The sequence below is a fragment of the Hypomesus transpacificus genome, chromosome 18, assembly GCF_021917145.1.
Source record: "Hypomesus transpacificus isolate Combined female chromosome 18, fHypTra1, whole genome shotgun sequence".
In the NCBI taxonomy this organism is placed as follows: Eukaryota; Metazoa; Chordata; class Actinopteri; order Osmeriformes; family Osmeridae; genus Hypomesus; species Hypomesus transpacificus.
Window position 1 is genome coordinate 5,999,827 of NC_061077.1, and position 21,005 is coordinate 6,020,831.

The window sequence follows — 21,005 nt, forward strand, 5'->3', positions numbered from 1 at the left end:
ATACCCCCTATAACTCAGAACTGGCTGCACTGGCTTGTTATCTTCCTGACATCCCCTCACACAAGCCTGTCTGGTGTTTCCAATCTGAATGTTTCTCTACGATTGATTATGACTGGCCGATCGCATCCAACTTGAAGGTGCAGCCACCTACTAATGTGGTGGAGTACATGCCCAGTCACGGCCTACCTACATTACAAGCCACTCCACAACCTTGGCTGGGCTCTTAACAAATCTATACCACTAATCAGAGGGACCACACTTCCTCCACCCCGAAATTACGGCCATCGTCTCTGATATGTAAACTGCCACGTGACATCATCACTCAGCTTCAACGAAATGCACCCTGCACCCACCCTTCCACCGTCCTTTGACCCATCCGTAATTTACATAAGACTAAAACCTCTCCTTAACATTCTCTTCCACGCTAGTGAAAGTCCTCTAGTCACTTTTACTAATAAAATTCTACGTACTGGTTTAGTCCAAATTAATATTTGGAATCGACTCATGTCTCCCAGTTCTTACAACGAAAAATACGAGTCATAACAGTGAGTAAATGAACAGTGAGCCCCCCTCCACGTGGTTTGTTCTGCCCAATGTCAATCAAGAGGTTGGATTCTCCATCTCTACGCAATGGGCGGTTCATGAATGGGTCTTGGAACGGCGTAAGATCTGGGAGGGGACATCTGATAGGCCAGGAACGACGTGTGTGGTGTTGTGTATGTTCTCGATCGTCGACACATGAATATATATGTTCACTGACATAGGTGACAGAGGCAGAGAGTATAAGAGGAGATAAGAAATTGACTTCTGCAGGGAGGGAGAGCTGTCGGTTAGCCATGGGTTTCCGCAAGAAGAACAAGAGCCCACCGGTGCTGAGCCACGAGTTCGTGATCCAGAATCACGCGGATATGGTTTCGTGTGTGGCTATGATCATTCTCCTTGGACTGATGTTCGAGGTATGAGTTTGAGACTGGATAAGCTTTCCAAAGACGCTAATGACGAGAGAAAGTTTGATTTGATTAGCTAGCTAGATAGTGCTACCTAGCTAGCTAACTATGACAGCAGCACTCAGGGGGCTGGGCTCAAACGTTTCTCCCCTCTCATGTGTCACAGCGATTGCCAACGGGGAAGACGGGAGGGAGGCCCACTGCTATCATGTACTTAGCTTATTAGCTTGGTGGCTTTGAAATCTGTAGTCTACATTCATATATTTGTAAAGGTTTTCATTGCTTAGAAGGATAAAAAGCCTTTTCAATACATCATAAAATATTCCCTTCTTTCCTGAGTACTGTATTGACTGATATTAGTGCTGAGCTGGATGCTGACTGTGTACCAAGTTACTTGCCAACTTGTTCTGGTAAATGAAACAAGATAGCATGCCATCCCCCAAACTCTTCACCCTGTGTGTTGGAAAAGCTCTCGATAGTCACATACTGCTGGGTAATGCTTAGCAAATGCCTTGATAGCTATCCAATGACAGACAGTGAGAGAACTTTACTTTGTTTTCCTGCAGAATTTGTAGAAAATATGTTAAGATCTGTGTCTGAATCCAGGATGATAATGAAGATAAAAACAGGTGTTTTGGCCAATAGGTGTCATAATGTTTATAATTAGTGGATGAAGTGGGGATTAAACCACTGACCTTCATCATGGGAACCTAAATTCCTAATTGTAAGGCCTAAGAGAAAATTCTTTAGGGACCATATTGGGAGAAAGCATTGAGGCAATATGCATTGAAGACAACTTATGTGTACTGAAGTTCACAACTCGAATCTCCCTCTGTAATTCTTTATTTCAGGTGACTGCAAAATTTGCCATTATGTTTATCACAGTACAATACAATGTGACTCAAAGTCTTGGTAAGTTTGCAATATTATATTATCATATGCCTCTTTGTAATATGTCCATGTTTGTCATGAGCATGTTGACATGTATTGTGTACCTTACAACGGATGTCACTGCTGTGTTGTTCCTCTGATCTCCAGACGAGAAGATTGAGCCAGTAAACCTGTACCTGTACGGTCCAAAGGACATGGCCACTGTGTTCTTCTACCTGCTCATCGCTGTAATCCTCCATGCCTTGATACAGGAATACATTCTGGATGTGAGTCTTTTATATACCACACAATGCACTTTGCCCATTGCATTTATATATATGTATATGTTTTGTTTAAATACATAATTGTACAGACTCAGAATGGAATTGATTTTCAAGTCTTTGTAAGAGATCATATCTCTTTTTGCAGTGTTGTGCATGGTGTGTGTGTGTGTGTGTGTGTGTGTGTGTGTGTGTGTGTGTGTGTGTGTGTGAGAACTCTAGAATCTGGCTTTTATATGAGTCATGATGGCACAAGGTCAAGCAGGATGACCCTTCTCAGTCTTGTCCCCCTCATATTATCCTCACTCATTACTTTCCTGGCTGTTTACATTTGAAGTGGCTTTTTTCATGTGCCATTTTAGAAAATGAATCGACGGTTGCACCTGTCAAAAACCAAACACAGCAAGTTCAATGAATCTGGACAGCTTGCTGCCTTCTACTTATTCTCCTTCATCTGGGGCTGCAGCATCCTTACAGCGGTAAAAGGCTAGCACTGCCAAGATACAAGGAGCATTATGTGTCCTGATGCTTTGGCTTTTATATTTATTTTAAGTATAATTTTTCTTTCAGGAGGAATTCGCAACAAATCCTACTTTCTTATGGGATGGATACCCACATACCCACATGGTGTAAGTAAGGATTTATAGACCTCAGCTGTTGGAGATGGCACAGTTGAAATGCCTTGATTTCCCATAATGCAATGCAGCTTAATTAATGCACGCTTGCTTTAATTGGCAGCTGCTCATTAAAGCCATGTTGGAGTTGTGTTCTTCTGCAACAATTATGAAGATTAACGCCCCAAGCTTAACAAACTAGGCCATGTTCTGTCCGTTTTTCCCCGTCCCTTTTCCTATTACACATTTCATGAGTTTTTCAAACTCTCCAGTTTAGTAAGCGTCTGTATTCCAGATTACATGGACAACAACACACCAGAAGAGATAAGAGACAATCATTATAGGTTCTTATTGTGGTCAATGACTTCGGCCATCATCTGGAGCAGATGAAACGTTGTTCCTGTTTGCCCTGTGTCAGCCCAGGAAGGCCCCCATGTCTGGCCTCTGTCTGAGTGTGTCAGCCCAGGAAGGCCCCCATGTCTGGCCTCTGTCTGAGTGTCAGCCAAGGAAGGCCCCCATGTCTGGCCTCTCTGTCTGAGTGTGTCTGCCCAGGAAGGCCCCCATGTCTGGCCTCTTTGTCTGAGTGTGTCAGCCAAGGAAGGCCCCCATGTCTGGCCTCTTTGTCTGAGTGTGTCTGCCCAGGAAGGCCCCCATGTTTGGCCTCTGTCTGAGTGTGTCAGCCCAGGAAGGCCCCCATGTCTGGCCTCTGTCTGAGTGTGTCAGCCCAGGAAGGCCCCCTTGTCTGGCCTCTGTCTGAGTGTGTCAGCCAAAGAAGGCCCCCATGTCTGGCCTCTGTCTGAGTGTCTCAGACAGAGAGGTGTCCTGCAGCTGCGCCTGTATAACCTGTCTTCTCTGCAGCTTTCAGGTAAAGTTCTTCTACATTTGCCAAATTGCCTACTGGCTCCACGCGCTTCCTGAGCTCTACTTTCAGAAAGTGCGAAAGGTAGGGTCACTCAATCTAATTTCTTTGTCATAGAACACTGTTGAGCACGTAAAACATACTCATTAGCATATTATTATTTTAGCTTATCGGACCAATAATATGGGATGTTGATGCTTACCATATACCCTGCAGTGAGTCAGTCATTGAGAAATGCCCTCTTCTGTTTGTCTTTTTATAGGAGGACATTCCCCGCCAGCTATATTACATTTGCCTTTATGTGGCCCACATCACTGGTGTCTATGTCTTAAAGTAAGTTTTCATCTGTGTGTTTCAGTGACTACGTTGTGGAAAGGACAAGCAAGAAGGGTTGCTTCATTGGAGTTTACTATACATATCTGTCTTTCAACACTCCCTATTATTGTAATGTCAGCACATGCACAGGAGCCACTTCTTGTAAAGTATTGTAAAGAGTGTCTTGTTATTCACTGACCACCCCCAGAGTTTGTGTGAAGTGAGAACCTAATTTAACTTGACACGACTATGCAGACTTCAAAAGTGGTATTCAAAAAAAGCAAACTACATCATTTCATAATGATGTGATGCAAAATTAGAAGTATGTGTCCTGTGGAGAGCTATGCTGCTGCTGTCTTACATTTTTATGAATGTTATATTATATTATTTGACTCTAACATACCACATTTAGGTGACTTCAAAACCCCAAATCAGGTGTAGTGTTACATGACTTCTGGCTCCCTCTCTGCATGAGGAAGTGTGGTGATGTCATTTCCCATATGGTTCCCTGAACCTGACCTTGTGCTAAATGATTTGCCCTCTACTGTAATGTAAGGACAGCAAGAGGAGGGGTTGTCTTCTTCACCTGGTGACGGGTTATGATGGACAATGGTGCAGGGAAGAGGTCACTTGAGGTTACTTGCAAATGGCTTCAGGGTGTTTCTGTATCCTGCTCCCCTCATTTCTGTTCCCTTGTTGCTGCTTGTGGCGTCAGTTGTCATGTGCCTTCTTTTCCCCCTGTTTTCAGGGTAATGGTTGCTTATTTCTTGGTTTCTGAGTATCAGCTGGTTGTTGATTTCCTGTTTGTTGTGTGCAGCCTCCAGAGACTGGGCCTGGTGCTTCTGGTCCCTCACTACCTGGTTGAGCTCCTGTTTCATGCCTCCCGTCTCTTCTATTTCAGCGATGAGAACAAGCAAAAGGGGTAGGACCTGAATAACCAACCAGGCAGGATAATCATCTTATTTGACCTCTTGGCAGACCACAGCATCTCATATGAACTCTCTCTCTTTCACAGTTTCACTCTGTGGGCACTTCTTTTTGTCATGCCCGTCTCCTCACGCTCACCCTGTCCGTTCTGACATTTGGATTCGGGCTGCCCAGGGCAGAGAACCAGGGATTCTCTCTGGCAGAGGGCAACTTTAATGTACTTACCATTAGGCAAGTCCAGACTATTAACAGTCACAACTAATGCTCTCCCGTATGCACTTGTCCTTTGTTGAAGCGTCATGTCTTTGAAGCCCATTGCTGGTCCTCATGGTGTATCTCTCCTGCCCTCAGGACGACCTGTCTGGCAGCCATCTGCCTTACTCAGGCTTGGATGATGTGGAAGTTCATTAACTTCCAACTAAAAAAGTGGAGGGAGCACAGTCAGATCCAAGCCTCCAAGAAGAAGGCCATCAGCCCAAAGAGCAAGTCCCAGAAGAAGGACCTTTCCCGGAGTGAGTTGGCCTGTTTTCGGCCCCTCTAGCCAGGGTTGGACCCTGTTTTGTCATTATTATGCATTATGTCCATTGTATTCGTGTTGGTGCTGTTTATTTTCTGTTTCTGTTATCACCAGGTGCTGCCAACGGCCTGGTGAAGTTAGAGGATAAGACGTCTCCCAGGGCGAGAAAGGCCAAGGCCTCATAGGTGTGAAGGTTGAGAGAGGAAGCTTCTGTCGATGTGACTATCTTTTCACTATTTAAACTAAAGTTAACTACTGCCCCAAACTATCACTTGAGTGCACTAAGAAACCTTATGTTGACTGTCCCTTTAGGGTTAAATCTTTAATGAACGTTTTGTGTGTTTGACCGAATATGATAACTGTTGTGTTCTCTGCAGGATGGTTGATATGATGAAGAGGTTAAATGCTTTAACTGGATAGATACTTATTTCGTTTTTTTAAAGTGCTTTTGCAGAGATTAATTATCTTTTTGGTATGTATTTGCTCAATAAAGGGCCTTATTCATTCAAACCTGTTAACCAGGTTTCGGACAAGTCCAAAGACGCTGCTCATCTTGCTCCTCCAGATTACATGTCTGGATTACTTCTCTTCACATAATAGTGTGACAGGTTTGAGAGGAAACTACTTGCGAGACTGAGCTGGGCCTTTACTTGCTTGGGAAATCAGAAAACAGATTGGACTGAGTATAAGCAGTTGTATTTTCTCCCTGTGTTTGTTCACTGCCACCATGTTTCATGGCCAGTCCCCCTCCAGCCCCCGAGCCTGCTGGGATCTCTCCTAGTGAGGTGAGGTGCTATGATTCTCCCCCTGGCCTCAGATACTGGGCTGTGTTCACAGGAATCAGTGCGTTGGGAGTATCTCTGTCCTGGTAACAGTAATGTCAGAGGATAGTCCCTGCCAAACTATTGCAAGCCTAAATGACTGTCAGACTGGACGCTCTGATGACAGGGAGTTTGCCTACATCTCTCACTAGCATTCAGTGGCCTTTTTGTTTGGTTTTTCTGCTGTAAGAGCTGTGCGTTATTCATTTGAGTTATATACTGCAGTGTAGTTATTATTTTGTATGCTTTGGAAACTTTATAACCAGCACAGACAGGATAAGTTAACCCACCAAATGGTACAATCCTCCTTCAAGTGTCCTTATAATGTCTGGCGCAAGCTGTGAGTTGTCCCTCAAGTCTATTGTGTGTCTTTCGGTATTGAGGGCAGACTTCAGAGCTACCCTGTTCTAATATGTTACATCCCAACATTAAATGGGATGGTGTGTGTGAGCCTGTGTATATGGGTGTGTGTTGGTGTGTGTGTACATCAGTGTGATCATGTGTTAATGTACAGTATGTGTGGCAGTGACTGCTCTGCATGAGTCCGCTATAACCATGTTGTTGCTTTTACCCTGAAACTGTTGAATGGCTAAAAGAACAGTTTCTTGACTCCCTGGGTTAGTTTATTTTAGAATCATTGAATGTGTTTTGGTTCATTTTCTCTGGGTTCCCAAAACGGCTTTCATAATGAAAGCAATACGTTTCAAGTGTATTTGATGGATTGTTGGTTTCTGTACTCTACTGTGTTTTCTGCCCTCACTCCCACAGCCTGAGTGAGAGAGATGCTGTGACTTCTGCTTGCCAATTGTGGGGTGACCAGACTTTTTGCTCCCTTTTCCAGTGATTCTGACATTGCCATTGGACCTTGTTCTCATGTCATACTGTAGACTCAATGCTGTTTCCATCAATGGGGGCCAAGTTAAAAATTTCTGCTTTGTGAAACCACTGTGCATGTATGGCCCTTGGTTGGCGAAGCACGCCTGCTCTCTGTGGATGGACTGGGGTTGTGGTTTGGTACTTTGCAGGCTTGTGTGTGTGTGTGTGTGTGTGTGTGTGTGTGTGCGCGCGGCGCGTGTGTGTGGGGGGCAGCGTCAGTGGAGGAAAGAGGGAGCAGCACTTTTATACCAGCATGTTACTTTACTGTCTCTAATGTCAAAGAAAAAAAAAGCATTTATATGACTAGTGATACACTAGTATTAAGAGGGTGTGTCAGATTTTTAAGCTATTTTTATAGAGTTTGAAAGATCCTGTCAAAATGTACTTATTTACTTGTATGTATGGACATTGTTTTGCATCTGTATTGGTATGAGTTGTTTTTAATTGTGGTATAATGCAGCTTGCTGACTTGTAAGTGTGGGGTGTGAATATTAATCAAAAGGAATCAAATGAGCACTCTTAAGGTATAACTTATTTTAATCCAGGTTTTTCAGTAGGAAACTCATGAAACAGCAATCCTGGCATATAGTTCAACAATTTAGTTTCATATGTGCCCACAGCAGTTCCATTCTGCTCTTGAAGTTGATAGGGAAGCATCTTTAGGTGTGTTCCTTTGTCAGCTCAGGAACAGCTGTTCAAGAAGTACCCAGATGAGGTGTCTACCACTCTCATTGCCTTTTTAAACATGAAAAGTGGACAGGGAAAAGGGTAGAATGTGATTACCTACTCTGAATTTCTATATAACACATCAGCTAGTCATCACAAACATGCAACAGCATGAAACAAACATCACAGTGCAGCATGAAACAAATATCACAGTGAAGCACCTGGCCGTAGCAGTGAAATGGCCTTTGGTCTTTAGCGAGAAATGTGGACAACTAATTAACCGTTAACAGGTACATAAAACATGTCAGTTTATTTCACGTATGCCCTGTCCATATTTAGTATGTTACTTTGCTGCTTGCTTAGATGTTGCAGTGTATTTCTTTTAAAATGTGTTGAAATGCTCTGATGTATTTATGCAAACCTTACATTTTCTTTTGTTGCCATTTTCATGTTTCAATAAAGCTTTTGTTGACTGTCCTGACATGTAATGTCTCCTTCACAGGGTGTGCTTTTGTGGAGGAAGTAAAGAAGTTCAGTTTTGTTTATATTTAGAAACCTACCGTACAATGTGAGGGAACAGCAATTTTAAAGTGCGTTCATTTAAACCTAAACCAAAGTTAAATCACGCAGGTATAACAGTTGCCTGTTATACAGCAGGGGTGCATGCAACACCTTTCAACTAAATCTGATTTATTCCATTGATATCTGGATAGAATCTCAATATCACTGTCATGAATCCCTTGGTCCTTCCCTCCATCTCAAAGGACAAGAGGAGAACATCTGAGGGTTCCCCCTGTCCAACTAACAACAGATTTGATGGGGAAGGACAGAGTAAAGGGGTATTTGAGGAACCAATAAAAATCTATTGTCTTTGAAGATCTATTTCTTTACTGTCAGTTTTGTACTTCTTTCCAGCTGTGCTGCAACACCATTTACTGACTCGTTAGGTGATGTGATGGAGCAACAATCCCTCTAGGGGGCAGTGGTGTTCCTCTTCCCAGCGGGTCGAGGGTCGTCTGCAGGGTCTTAACTGCATGCAGATCTGCAATAATAAATCACTACACTGAGACACAAAGATACCCATTCAACACACAGAGAAACAGTTGTTTCCCTATCCTGTGATGTCTAACAATTGTGTAATTACACGTTTTAATTGACAAGTTTGTTGAAATGCACAATGGACCGCAACATAGACACATGGGGAGAGATAATCCTGTTGTGGATTGGATGTGTGACAGAGGCAGGGGGGGGGAGGGGTACTAACACGTGGACAGACGAAAGACAGAGACACCTGCCCCTCACCAGTGGTATGCAGATATGTTCTACTGTTGAACAGACAGCACATGATGGATCAGTGGATTCCCAGAAACCCTGTGAGGCGCTGCTGGGTCAGCAGAAGAACAGGAGGTCACACATGTAAACACACACACATTTCCTCATTGGTAGTGAGAGAATGTGTGTTTGTGCATGTGCATCTCTGTACTAGTGTCCAAGACACCATCCGGAGGGGGGGAAATCCCTCCTACTCTTTTCATCTCATTTCTTCCCCTTCATCCAATGAGGATAAATCTCTCTCTGTATCGTACGTATTAGGTGTAATTTCCATATAAATTAGCTTCATTAAAAGGGGAGTACTTTCTTATTTAACGAGGCTCATTTGGAATTCTGTATTTAATAAGACATGTAATCCCACACTAGCAGACTAATAGCCAACGATTAGCAAGCCTGGGATATCAATGATGTTGTGTGTATAAGTGTGTGGGTGTTTGTGCAAGTGTGTTTTGTGTGAGTGTATGTGTGTTGAGTGTTGCATCTCTTTTCCTCCTCCTTTGTCTGTATCAAAATGGCCAGCAGCTGCTCTCCAATGGGTTGCCAGTTTTTTTCAGGGGTACCAATAGCGTCTCCTGTGTGTTTCGAGTGTGACCTGAAGGCTGTTCATGGTGCTGGCTGAGCAGAAAGGAAAGGAGGGGGAGTAAACAATGAGACAGATAGAACAGGAGTAGAAAGATGAAGGACAAAAGGTGGGAGGAGAAGAAAAATCCAGAGAGATAGACGCACAGGAGGATTAGAAACCAGAGGTGGTTTGGCTAATTAGTGTTAACGTTGAGTTAAGCCTGTCAATGAGAGCAAATCATAACTGTTGAGACAGGAGAGACAGCCAGAGAGGTGGGTGTGGAGGTAAGACAATATGAATGAAATTTGAAAGCAGGTCAGTAATGGTCAGCCTTGTGATCTGGACTTGATATGCAAGCCGATGAGCGGCAACAAGCTGTGCATCTGGCACAGAGAATATTGACACACTCCCATGAGCACGTAAATCAGCATCCAAGACGCAGAGAAACACACACATACACACATGGACACACACACACACACACAACAGGGGTTTACAACCAGCTGCATGGACAGCTGACAGCACTAGATGGGTCACATGTGTTTGTTTAGACCAGTCGCACTGCTGAGTGGCCTGCCTTGTTGGTGTTCTTCTTGGTTTTATGCTGTTTTGGTTTGATTCTGGCTATACCCCTTTAAATGATTACAGATATTCATACCAATATGGGTTTGTGTTATAAAATACTGAAACATTTTACAGTAGACAACTGGTTAGTTAAAATGCCAGCCCTAAACAAACAGCAAGTGACCTTACAACCCAGGTCCATCCTAAGTCAGCTTTAACTTTTACCTTGATTTGTTTGCACAAGCAGGAGTCACACAAGTGTCCCCTGAGACTTTGTGGTCTAATAGCACCATTCATCCTCCTCTACCTCCACAATCATGCTGTATTGATTTGATATTGGGTGGTTGGGCTGAGGTTGTTCTCACAGTCAGAGATAGAATACTAGCTTGGGGGACTAGATATGGGCCATGGAAAGAACAAACTAGAACTTGTATTTTCCCTCCTGTCCATCTTCCTCTCTTTTGTTTGTCTTTTCCTTTTTAGTCCTCGGTACTGCCTCATTGCAGTCTTTCTCCAAACCCTCAAACTCTCATTTCCTTCCTCAAAATGTTGTTTGCTACAGCTGATTGCAAGTGAACAACTCTCTTTCCCATGCAGTCTTGTTCTTTTCCATCTCTAAATGTCCTTTTCCCTCCCTACCTCTGGTGGCTCTTTCCCTCTTGTGCTCTCTCTAGTGTCCACCACATCTGTGTGAATGAGACTATTTCCTCCCCCATTCACATCTCTTCCAATATTATTTTCCTGTGTCTCTCCTTTGCTGCGAACATGTGTGCGTGCGTGTGCGTGCCAGTGGCGGCTGCTCTGCTGCTCCTGAAGTCTCTCTACCTGTTTGGAATGTTAAACACCCTAACTCTAACCCTCCAGCATCCTCTCTCTCTTTCTTTTTCTCGCTCTCTTTTTGTCTCTATTTATATTTCTCAGCCTCTCTCTTTCTATCTCTATTTCTCTCTCTCCTCTCTGTTTCTTGATTTCTCTCTCTCTTTGTCTACATTGATTTCTGTACCTCTCTCTTCCTATCTCTTTGTATTTGTCTTTCTTGCTCTCTGTCTCTCTATTTTTCTATCTCTCTTACCGCAGTCCTCAAAACTTCCAGGATTCGGTTTCAGTAACAGTTGTTCCACATCACATCCCACCTGTGTGTCACTTACTTTTTTCTAGCTCATTCGATTGCAAACATGAATTCTGATGTCAACTGGCCTTTATGCGGGTGTTACTGTCGGCAGGTTAAGGGGTGTCTCTCTTCTGACATGATACACTTGCACTGGAAGAGGGTAAACAAACCCCTTTCTTGTCATGGTCACCTTCTCTGCATTTCACCCTCCTGATTTTCTCTCTCCTGTAAGTCCTCAGCATTCCTGTCTCTCGCTTACTCTCTCATCCCCCTCTCTTAGGTTAATGGGGGAGGATGAACAAAAGCACTGATAGTGTTGAGTCTTTCTGCATTGTGTGGAAGTGGGGGAGGGGGTGACATACTCAAAGCTTACAGAAGCCAAACACACCAAGGACAGATCATCATTACCAACTGTTGTAGAGATTAGTATTAATGTCAACCAGAACGCTTTTCTTCATTCTTCAGGTTAAAGTTATGGGTGTACCTTGCATATGATCATGCTTGATGCGCTGGAATATTACTTTTAAAAGCAAAGTGTCAACATGATAGTTGTTCCCTTACAGCATGGTTTGCAGGTGTTTTGCTGTGTCAGTGCTGTTTGGAACATATTTATATCCCTACTGGCAAATTACTGTAAGAGCTGCAGTTTTAATTTTCCAGTCTTTGTGTTGACTTCATGCAACTCCTGCAGAGCACCCCCCACCCCCACCCCACCCCCCCCACACACATCTCCCCCTCCTATCTGTGTTTTAAGTTGTAAGCATACAAGTTGACCTTTCTCTGTTGATCCTCTTTTGAAACAGTTCTTTCCAAGTTATTTCATCAAACAGGTCATCAAATGGTGCCAAATTGCTGTTCCCCACTTCTTAAATGCCATAACCTTCCTTTATTTCTCTCCTAATTTCTCGCCTTTTCGATCTCTCATCATGTTAGTTTAACTGGTTTTTCATCTATTGTTTCCCTTTTACCAATTACATTTTCTCTGTCCAACCTTTCTCTACCTTTCTTCTAACCCACATTCCGTCATTGATCATGGGTCAATCTTAACCTGTCCCATAGTTCCACCTGTTATTTGATCTTTCCTTCCCTTGTCTCTTTTTTTTCATTTCCCCTCACTGCCTACCATCTTTTCTTTCACAGTTGAAACCCTACCCCCAACTCTCAGCCAGTTTGTGTATGCGTGGCTTTCTGCTTGCTTGTCTGCCTGCCTGGCGTCACCATGGTGATGAGTTTGGTGCTATCTACCCTTGCTCTTCTTGGCAGGAGTGTGGGTGCTGAGCCGATGGTGCCCCTGTCCCCAGGCCACCAGGCGCTAACAGTAGCATGGCTTCAGCTGACCCTGCCATCTCACCCATATGGAGCCCACATATGGGCCTCATCTATAAGACATACCAGCCTGGAGATACCATACAGACAGAAACAAACCAGAGCACCGTCCTGCTCTACAAGATAGGACTGAATGAGAAGAATAAGGGAGGGGGCATCATTGAATAATTGAATTATATAAGTGCAGATACAGGAAATAGCGTTTTGTCGGAGTTTACATAAATATATACAATTAAATTGATCGAAATATAGGTTACACAGAGGCTTACATTTGCACATAAAATCTAATGCGATTTTTTGCTGTATTTGTGTACTTGCTTAAAATGAACAATTAAATGTATGTTATTATCAATAACCTAAGATGCTAAGCCACGTAATTAAAAAGTAACGCCGCACCCTTACATAGTCTTCCAAGCAAGATTAGACAGTTTTGTAGCGAGCGAATCCAGCACAGAAGTCTCTGTTTGCTTTTCAAGTGCTCTTCAGGTTAACTAAAAATAAACACCGTGGCATTTTTCTGCTCTAATATCGTCGCTGTCAGCCGTCTGAAGTAGAGACCGAGTTCCCCTCTTGTGGCACACATGTAGTTGTAGTCCGTATCTGTAGTCTGCTGTAGCTGGACGAACAGCGTTCAGTGTAAATGACTACTCTACCCAGAAATCCCATCGCTCGAACACAAGCTGGCTTCTTTCGCTTCGGGAGTGTTTCCCATTCCCATTAAACAAAACAGTGATGAAGATGGCGGAGGGTTAATGGGGAAAAGAAGAATTTGATGTTCCCACTAAGACAACTGGTGAGTTCCATTGCAGACTGATTTAATGCTTTATTTCTATGGCGCGGTTTTGTGCACAAAAAGCATGCCGTGTTCGAAACGACGGAAATGCCCAAGCTTCATCTTCCACCGACGGCAAAGTCTCCATACACCAGTAATTGTTGACTGGTGTGCACAGACACGGTGCATGCTCGTTTATTTTGAGTGCAAATAAAGTGCATACTGTTGGGCTAAGCTAAGTTAGGAATTGTATAGCTTTTGAAATCGCTAAAGGATCGTTCATCGAATCGAGGATTTGATCGTATTTGCCTCTGCATCATGCTGGTTACGCTACCTTTTAACTTAACTTTTAGGCAAGAGATTCGAACTTATGGACTGATGAATGGGCGTTTTTAAAATGTCTGTGCAGGTGATGTGCTGCTTTCTGTACTTAAGTTCAATGATGTTGCTGTCGCTGTTTGTGTCGCCCGGGCAGGGTAAAGTTTAGTCAAATTTAAATGCCTCTCCCTTTCACGCGCACACACTCAAGAAAATGTGCCTGTGTGTAGCCTATTGACTACGTGGGTGTGTGTCTGGAGTTGACAGCGGTGCATAGTGCCGTTTGCACCTTTATTTTGACACAAAGGGAATGCTTCGAAATATTTCCTTCAGTTACCTACTAAAGGCTACCGGTTTGACTGTTGAACAAATAGGCTACATTGGTGCGTAAGTGCCAGCGTTAGATACGTAGAGGGTATTTGTGGATCGTTGCGCAATGCTTTGAATTTGTATGACTTGGTTTAATTGTTCGAAAGGCTTCAGTAATCTATTACTTCTTTTACCGTGAATTGATTAAGTGAAATATTATTTCAGGCATGTTGTCGAGAAAGATATCTTTCTGCTAAAGCTTAGGGGTGTATATTTTCCGTACAGTTTGTTCACACGCCGGTCCTGTTGCTGATTTGGACCCAAGTGAAGGGTCGCGATGGGCTACGATCCGACTAGTAGATCACCTACATTCTCTTGCTTTCTACTAAGTGCAGAAGCCTACAAACCCCAGAAAAGGTGAATATGGTTTGCTTTTTGCTTGTTCATTTTTCTTTTTCTCTGCGCCTGCAGGAGAGAATGCAGGGGAGGTGTGTCAGGGGGCCATGATCTGCAGTTAATTATAAAAGCCTAGTTTAACTTTAGCATTGAGGGTTAGGCTTTGTTCCCAGATGACCTGGCTGTGTGTTGAGTAGAGGGGTGTGGCAGAGAGGAGCCCACATCTTGTTCCACAGCACCATCCTGACAGATTTACAGTCAAGTCTCTGTGTCCAAACCCTCAATGAACACACAGTGACAAACACACTCTCCCATAATGTGCCCTTACTGGGTGTTTCCAATTTGTAGGGGAAAAGGGGAGGCTGAACACTGGCAGCCTGCTGGGCTTGTAGGTCCCCACATGGGGATGGGGGGGGGGGGGAGTGGAAGTGGGGATAAATGGATGGATAAGGAGGAGGATGACAGTGATGCATGGTGTTTGCTCAAGGGGGTGGGTAGGGGGGCTGGGGGCAAGAGGCAAGAGGCAATGTTGGTGACTGGGTCAGGGCTGTGGACAGGGCTATACAGACTGCTTAGAGGAGGGGGACTCAAGACCACACAACCTCACCTGGGACCTTGGGAATGGATAAAGCAAGTGGGATTCCTTCAGGGCTTTAGGCCACATGCTCGTATTATATATGCTGCTATTTTCTATTGCTCATTCTTCTCTCTCTCTTGTCTCTCTCTCTCTCTCTTTCGTGTCTCCTCATTGTCTCCTGTCTGTCTCCTGCAGTATGGTGAGCTGTTGTTGTTGGGGCCCACGTCCCATGTGTCAGTACGCGTTAAACATGAATTAATCTTCAGCCCCTCTCATTGATTTTACTCTATGGAGCAGGGGAAAGAGGCAGCCTTTCATCTCACTCATTTTCCTCATCCCTTCATTTACTGATCTTCAAACCAGTCAGGCCTGGTGCCTACTGAGTTCTGAGTTTTGTTCCAGGATTGGAATTTGAGTCTTTTAAATGATTAACTATTCTTGTGCACACACACACACACACACACCAGCAGTCACACCCGTCTTCCCCACCCTGGGTCTTCCCCACAAACAGGGCTCCCCTCCTTCCCAGTCAAGGCATCTCTTACACACTTGACTTAACACATATGCTTCCAGTGGTGAGTGAGGTGAGAACTGGGGCAGATGTGTGCGATACAGCACTTACAGTTGAGGCCGTCACTGGCCAGGAAGTGGCCTAACCACCAAACTTCTGGGCTGCCGACACTGGGTAGGTGATCTCCCTTCACAGAGTGAAGATAGCACTACTTGTTGCTTCACTGCTGGGCTTAACAATATCAGAACTCTGAAGTGAGCAGTTCATGTCGGGACAAAAGCTTCAGGGTTGTTCACTCGATGCTGCCCTTGAACGGAGTTGTTAACTTGCATTCTGAGCTGAATAGGCGCTTGGTGTGCTGGTGTAGATCACAGATGCTGAAAGGTGACCTGAAATATGAAACCTGGTATCAATAGACTATGATCAGATGAATGGATGAACCTTGAAAACCAACTGATAGCGGAGGGTCTATGGGTTTGTGTGGACAGTGGTTCTTGGTAAACAGGTTAGCACCACTGCACATGCAACAGAGTGCAGCGCTCACTTTGTTTGTCCCTCTGTACAACAGTACTTCTCAGAGGAGTGTTTAACATAGTCCAGGTACGGAGTTGGGAATCAGGTTACCTTTCATAACTCGTAGTCAATGATTAACTACAAGGTACCCAGCAGAGAGAGGGTGAGAGGGAGAGAGGGTGAGAGGGAGAGAGGGTGAGAGGGAGAGAGGGTGAGAGAGAGGGTGAGAGAGAGGGTGAGAGAGAGAGAGCTCAAAGAAGGAAACAGTTCATGGGCTGTGGGTCTGCGAGGTTTGCTTGCTCTGGGATTCTCTCCCTGTATTTCCAGCGTGCAGTTCATGTCCTCCAGTTTTTTATTTTCTGAGAACTGTCACAGCTGTGAGAGGAATGCCAAGTGTCTATCTTTCACTGTTGCTCTCTGTATTTCTTTCTCTTCCTCTCTCTGTATCTCTCTCTACACCTGCCTCCTCCTCCCACAACCCCCTCTCCTCTCTTTTACCTTACTCATAATTAAATTGAGAGTCCTAATCCCCGCTAAGTCTGAATTTTAGCACTGGCTAAATAAGTGAAGTCTGCTGTGCGCTCAGATAACTGAGTTGAAGGCATTTGAATAGGCATGTTTGCCTGTTTGACAGTAGGTGTGTGCCTGACTGCATGCACATGTTTGTTTATGTCTGTGGTGTGTGTGTGGGTGGGTGGAGAGGATGGTATTGTCTGTCTGTGTGTCCATACGCTCACCGTGTGGGGTGTCTGACACTAGCTCTTCTGAATTGTTTCCAGATGCAGCTCCTGGTGACTGAGACAGCCCTGCTCAGGTTGGTCTATATACACATGTGGTCAAATCCCACACCTCCTGTATGCTAGATGGCACTTTTATTTATTTTATTATTAACGTGGCGACTCCCGCTAAAATTCAGGGAGTGCTGTTGCATCCAGCTGTTACTGGTTGCGCGAGGCTTCGTTGCCAAGGCAACACAGCCCTGCGCGCCGGCTCAAGGTCGTTCATCCAGTTCTGAAGCGAGCAGCGAGCTACACACGATGCACACGGGTGGAGAGGAAAAGGGAAATGGAGAGCGCAGAACAACTTCAAAGTGACCAATCACAGTCCCTTCACTGGTATTAGCATTGGAGAAAAAAAACTCCCTCCCTCCTTCCCACAATTGCCCCCCCTCTTCCCTATAAAGAAACAAACAAAAGAGAACCCCTGGCCTTGGGGCTTGTAGGTTCTTTTGCCAGCTGATAAAATATTTAGCTGGTCAGTGGGAGACGGAGAGAAACAGAGAGGAGAAGAGAGAAGGGACTCTGTGGCCAGAGGTGTTGAGGTGGACTGGGAGTTGTGTTCTCCATTGTGGAATGGTGCATTGCTCTGAGGCTACATGGGGCTACTTTCTTCTAACTGGACCCTCCCACACACCATCCCTCCCTCCCACCATCCCTCCCTCCCACCATCCCTCCCTCTCTCCCTCCCAGCACCTTCCTACCTTTTCTTGAGATGTGGGAGTGAAGGGTTCTGTATGTCTACCAGAAATGACTCCAGTCATTCCCTCGTAGGATGCACTAAGTCACATGCAGTACATTTTCTCAGTGAAAAAGTCTACCGTGTTAAAGGTTGTAGTCACATGAAGGGGAATAAATCCTAAAGTGACCCGAGGGAGAAACATGGAGGAGCAACCCAACAGGACTGGTGTTGCTCCACACTCTCGCCAGTGTAACAAGTGTGTTTGGGTTCCTGTATTTGGATCCTCTGTCCAGAGCAGGAATATATGGGGGAATGTTTCCCTCTGTGGGTGCTGGCTGCCTTCTACAGGGTGCACGCAGAGTCCAGCAGGCTGGACTGGCTCGTCAGAATCCATTATTTGTTGGGGAGAGTATAAAGGAAATGTGTCACTTTCTTTAGTTGTGAATAATGTTATGGTTTTTAGTGTTGCCGTGTGTGAGCGAGTTGGTGAGAGAGAGAGAGAGAACATAGGCTGTCGTCTCGTGGGGAAGGGGGGCTGACGTGGGGAGGGGGGAGGGGTAGTTTCACATTTCTCGTTGCTCTCCCGACTGTAAAGTAATAGATGCTTGTTAAAGGGGTCTGCAGTGAGTGGTTCATTGGTGTGTGTGTGTGTAGAAGGAGATTCTGTTTTTTTACTTTCATTGTAAAAGAGTCTAGTTTATGTGCTTAAGAGACTGTCTCCCCCCCCCCCCCCACACACACACACACACACAGTTAAGGAGTTGGAGCTAAGGTAAATGTTACCAGCTGCAGCACAGCTAGTGAGTGGCTTCAACTCTGCCTGAACCCATCTGTTATGTGGCCATCTCCTCCGTTTATTTCCCCCTCTCTCCTGCCTGGCCAGCCTTACACCCCACACCTCCATACCACCACAACCCCCACCCATCTCCAGCGACACTAGCATCCTTATTCTACCAACCCCAACCCCCAATCACCTTGTCTTGGTCAGCTTTGACCAGCCTTGACCAGCAGGGATCAGGCTGTGATTGGCTCCCCTCCCTCCCCGAGACCGACCGACCGAGGTTAGTGGATGTCGTTGTGGTGTCACTATGAGGGTTGGTTACCTCGGTTGTGTTGCAGCATACCTTGCAGTACCAGTGTAGCCCCCCCATGCAGACTGTAACCCGGTGCTCAACACCCCCACCCATCTCCTGTGGCTTTGCTGTCTCTTAGACAATAAGACTTTAGGTTTAGTAGATTCAGCTTTTTTGTAGAATTCTGCTTCTTGTTCTTTTCCCCCTCCCCACTCTCTCCCTCTTGCCCATGTTCATGGTAAACTGGTTAGTCTCAGGAGAGGTACATTGTAGTAAACAGACAGGGACAACAGAAAGCACTCTTCAATGGAAATAGGACAACATTTAAATATTAATTTGTTGCAATGTAATACTTGACTTTGTGCTTGTGTCACAGGGGTCATGGTGTTGCTCGTGAGTAGAGCTTCCTCCCGATCTGTCCATACGGTTGTGCGTACGCTTCCTCTGAAGGCTGACTTGGGGTACTCCGTTTTCCAAAACACGGACACATGGGAATGCCTTCGTCTACATGGAACGCCCTCTCCGAGCTCTCCGAGAGCTCGACGTGCACCTCCTGAATTTCCTATCCGTCCTAATTTCGGATAGTTACGGATACCCCCTTGGCTGTGATTGGTCCGCCAATGACATAATTACTGTTGCGCCACCTACTCTTCTGGCGGTGCATTGTTTTCAGCACCCACAGCCTACGGAGAACCATACACGAAAAAGAGTATCGTATCCGTTCGCCCACCCATCCATAAACGGAGTCGGAGTAGCATATAAAGGCCTTGACACACGGACGCAACGACCACCTCTATAACACTGCTTTAACCAGCCACTCCACAGAAAAGCTGGCTCTTTGACGACACGGGTGGGCGGTGTAAATGCCAAGTTCTTTTTGACAGTTTTCTTTGTGTTTAAAAAATAAATAAAAAACATGCAGTCCAAACTTTACCCAACAGAGTATGTGTGGAACACATGTCTGGGATGTAATATCATCTGTGCTTTGCTGGACTCCCCTACAGACTCGGGTAACAGCTTTACACACCAGCCCTGGGCGGAGGTGTGTGTGTGTCACTGAACTATTCTTCACCTGCTGTTGAGACTGGTAAGGTACAGTCAATCTGGCCTGCTTGCTGGAGTGAAATGGGCTGTGGGGAATGCAAATGAAATTCTCTCAAGAACATGCAGCTACACGAGCTGATGCTTCCGAGGCTCGGGCAGAGAGGGGAGAGGAGGGAAGGATCACAGGAGGGTAGAAGAGGCAAGTGGCATTGCAAGAGAGGATATCAATAGAAAGAAGAGGATGAATGGGGACAGTAGTGGTAAACCCAAGCTGAGAAAGACCCTAACCCTAACATGCTGCTGCTGCTGCTTGCTCTGGTGGGTGCTTTTTTCTGTTGAATCCCTGGTATTGCTCAGTCCTGCACATGGGTAAATGTCAGCAACACTTATACTGATTCCAAGTAAGGTATGGCACAGGATGGTCCATATAGACAAATACAGATGGTAACAGGGATAGAAACCATTTCTCACTCACACTTTTCTGACGGGCTTCCAGAAAGCCCTTGTAGAGAATATGTGCAAGCCCAGCACGATCGCTCTCTCTCTCGCACACCAATCTAAAAATAACCATCTTTTTACTGGTCTTAGAGAGAGAGAGGGAGAAAAGAGAGGGAGAAGGAGAGAGAAAGGAGTGAGTGAGTATGGGGGGGCTGAAAAAGAGGGAGGAGAGAGAAGATACAGGGAGAGCAGGAGGGGATGAGAGCGAAGGGCAGAATGAGAGGACGGGGAGAGTGAAAGAGGAACACAGGTCCTCAGAAAGAGAGAAGCCATCAATAATTTACCTAGAGACTGTGGCCGTGGTGTGACCTTTAGCTGGTCGCTAGTGCTCAGACACATTCACACCTCTAACACCTGGCTGCTCCCCTTCACATGCTGTAGAGACATCCTCAACGCTCACATGGAATGTGTGCCATTCGCTGTCTGTCCCCATATCTTACCCCCTTGTTGGGAAGTTTGCTCTGTGTTGTCCACTTTTAAAGCTTTGTGTTATATTGTCACGTGGACAGTACACAAGGCCCTTGTGTGTGTGTGTGTGTGTGTGTGTTGGGGGTGAGGGGGGGGGCGGTTAGGGGAAGTTAAACACACACAAACATGTGCGTGCGTGCACACATACAGTTTATTGGACCCTAACTAATCACCCCTAATTGATGTGTGTTCTGTATTTGACCTTTGCCATGACTCCACTAAGCAGCACAAAACATGGATAACAGCAGCCTCAGGTCAAACACCCCTTGTTGCTAGGTGGTAACAACATGTTAAACCGTGTAGCAAGTTGACCTGTGCCTGAGTGGGGCCGTGAGTGTCTGTCTGCAGGTGTCCAGGACCTCCTCAACAAACGAAAACATTGCACTAAACACAAGGACAAAGACGAGAATTACTTCACACTTTGAATCTGCTTTTCTTGAGAGACAAAAATGGAAAGTTGAGGAGGAGGAGCATAAAATG

General features: G+C 45.2%; 2 protein-coding genes across 2 annotated transcripts in view; both read left to right on the plus strand.

Annotated features, from left to right (window-relative positions):
* Positions 1-634: 634 nt before the first annotated feature.
* zgc:113278 (Translocating chain-associated membrane protein 1-like 1-like) lies at positions 635-8,170 on the plus strand. The gene is given in 12 exon segments (XM_047040433.1): positions 635-956; positions 1,799-1,859; positions 1,986-2,104; positions 2,461-2,577; positions 2,669-2,727; positions 3,571-3,655; positions 3,834-3,904; positions 4,704-4,808; positions 4,902-4,930; positions 4,933-5,044; positions 5,165-5,325; positions 5,445-8,170. Coding segments are annotated over 12 exon segments (1,110 nt in total). The 5' UTR covers positions 635-836; the 3' UTR covers positions 5,516-8,170.
* Positions 8,171-13,251: 5,081 nt separating this feature from the next.
* LOC124480444 (nuclear receptor coactivator 3-like) overlaps positions 13,252-21,005 on the plus strand; it is a 35,260-nt gene continuing 27,506 nt past the window's right edge. Inside the window, exon 1 of the mRNA XM_047039765.1 lies at positions 13,252-13,381. The gene's annotated coding sequence lies outside the window, so the exon portion shown is untranslated. The remainder of the gene's footprint in view (positions 13,382-21,005) is intronic.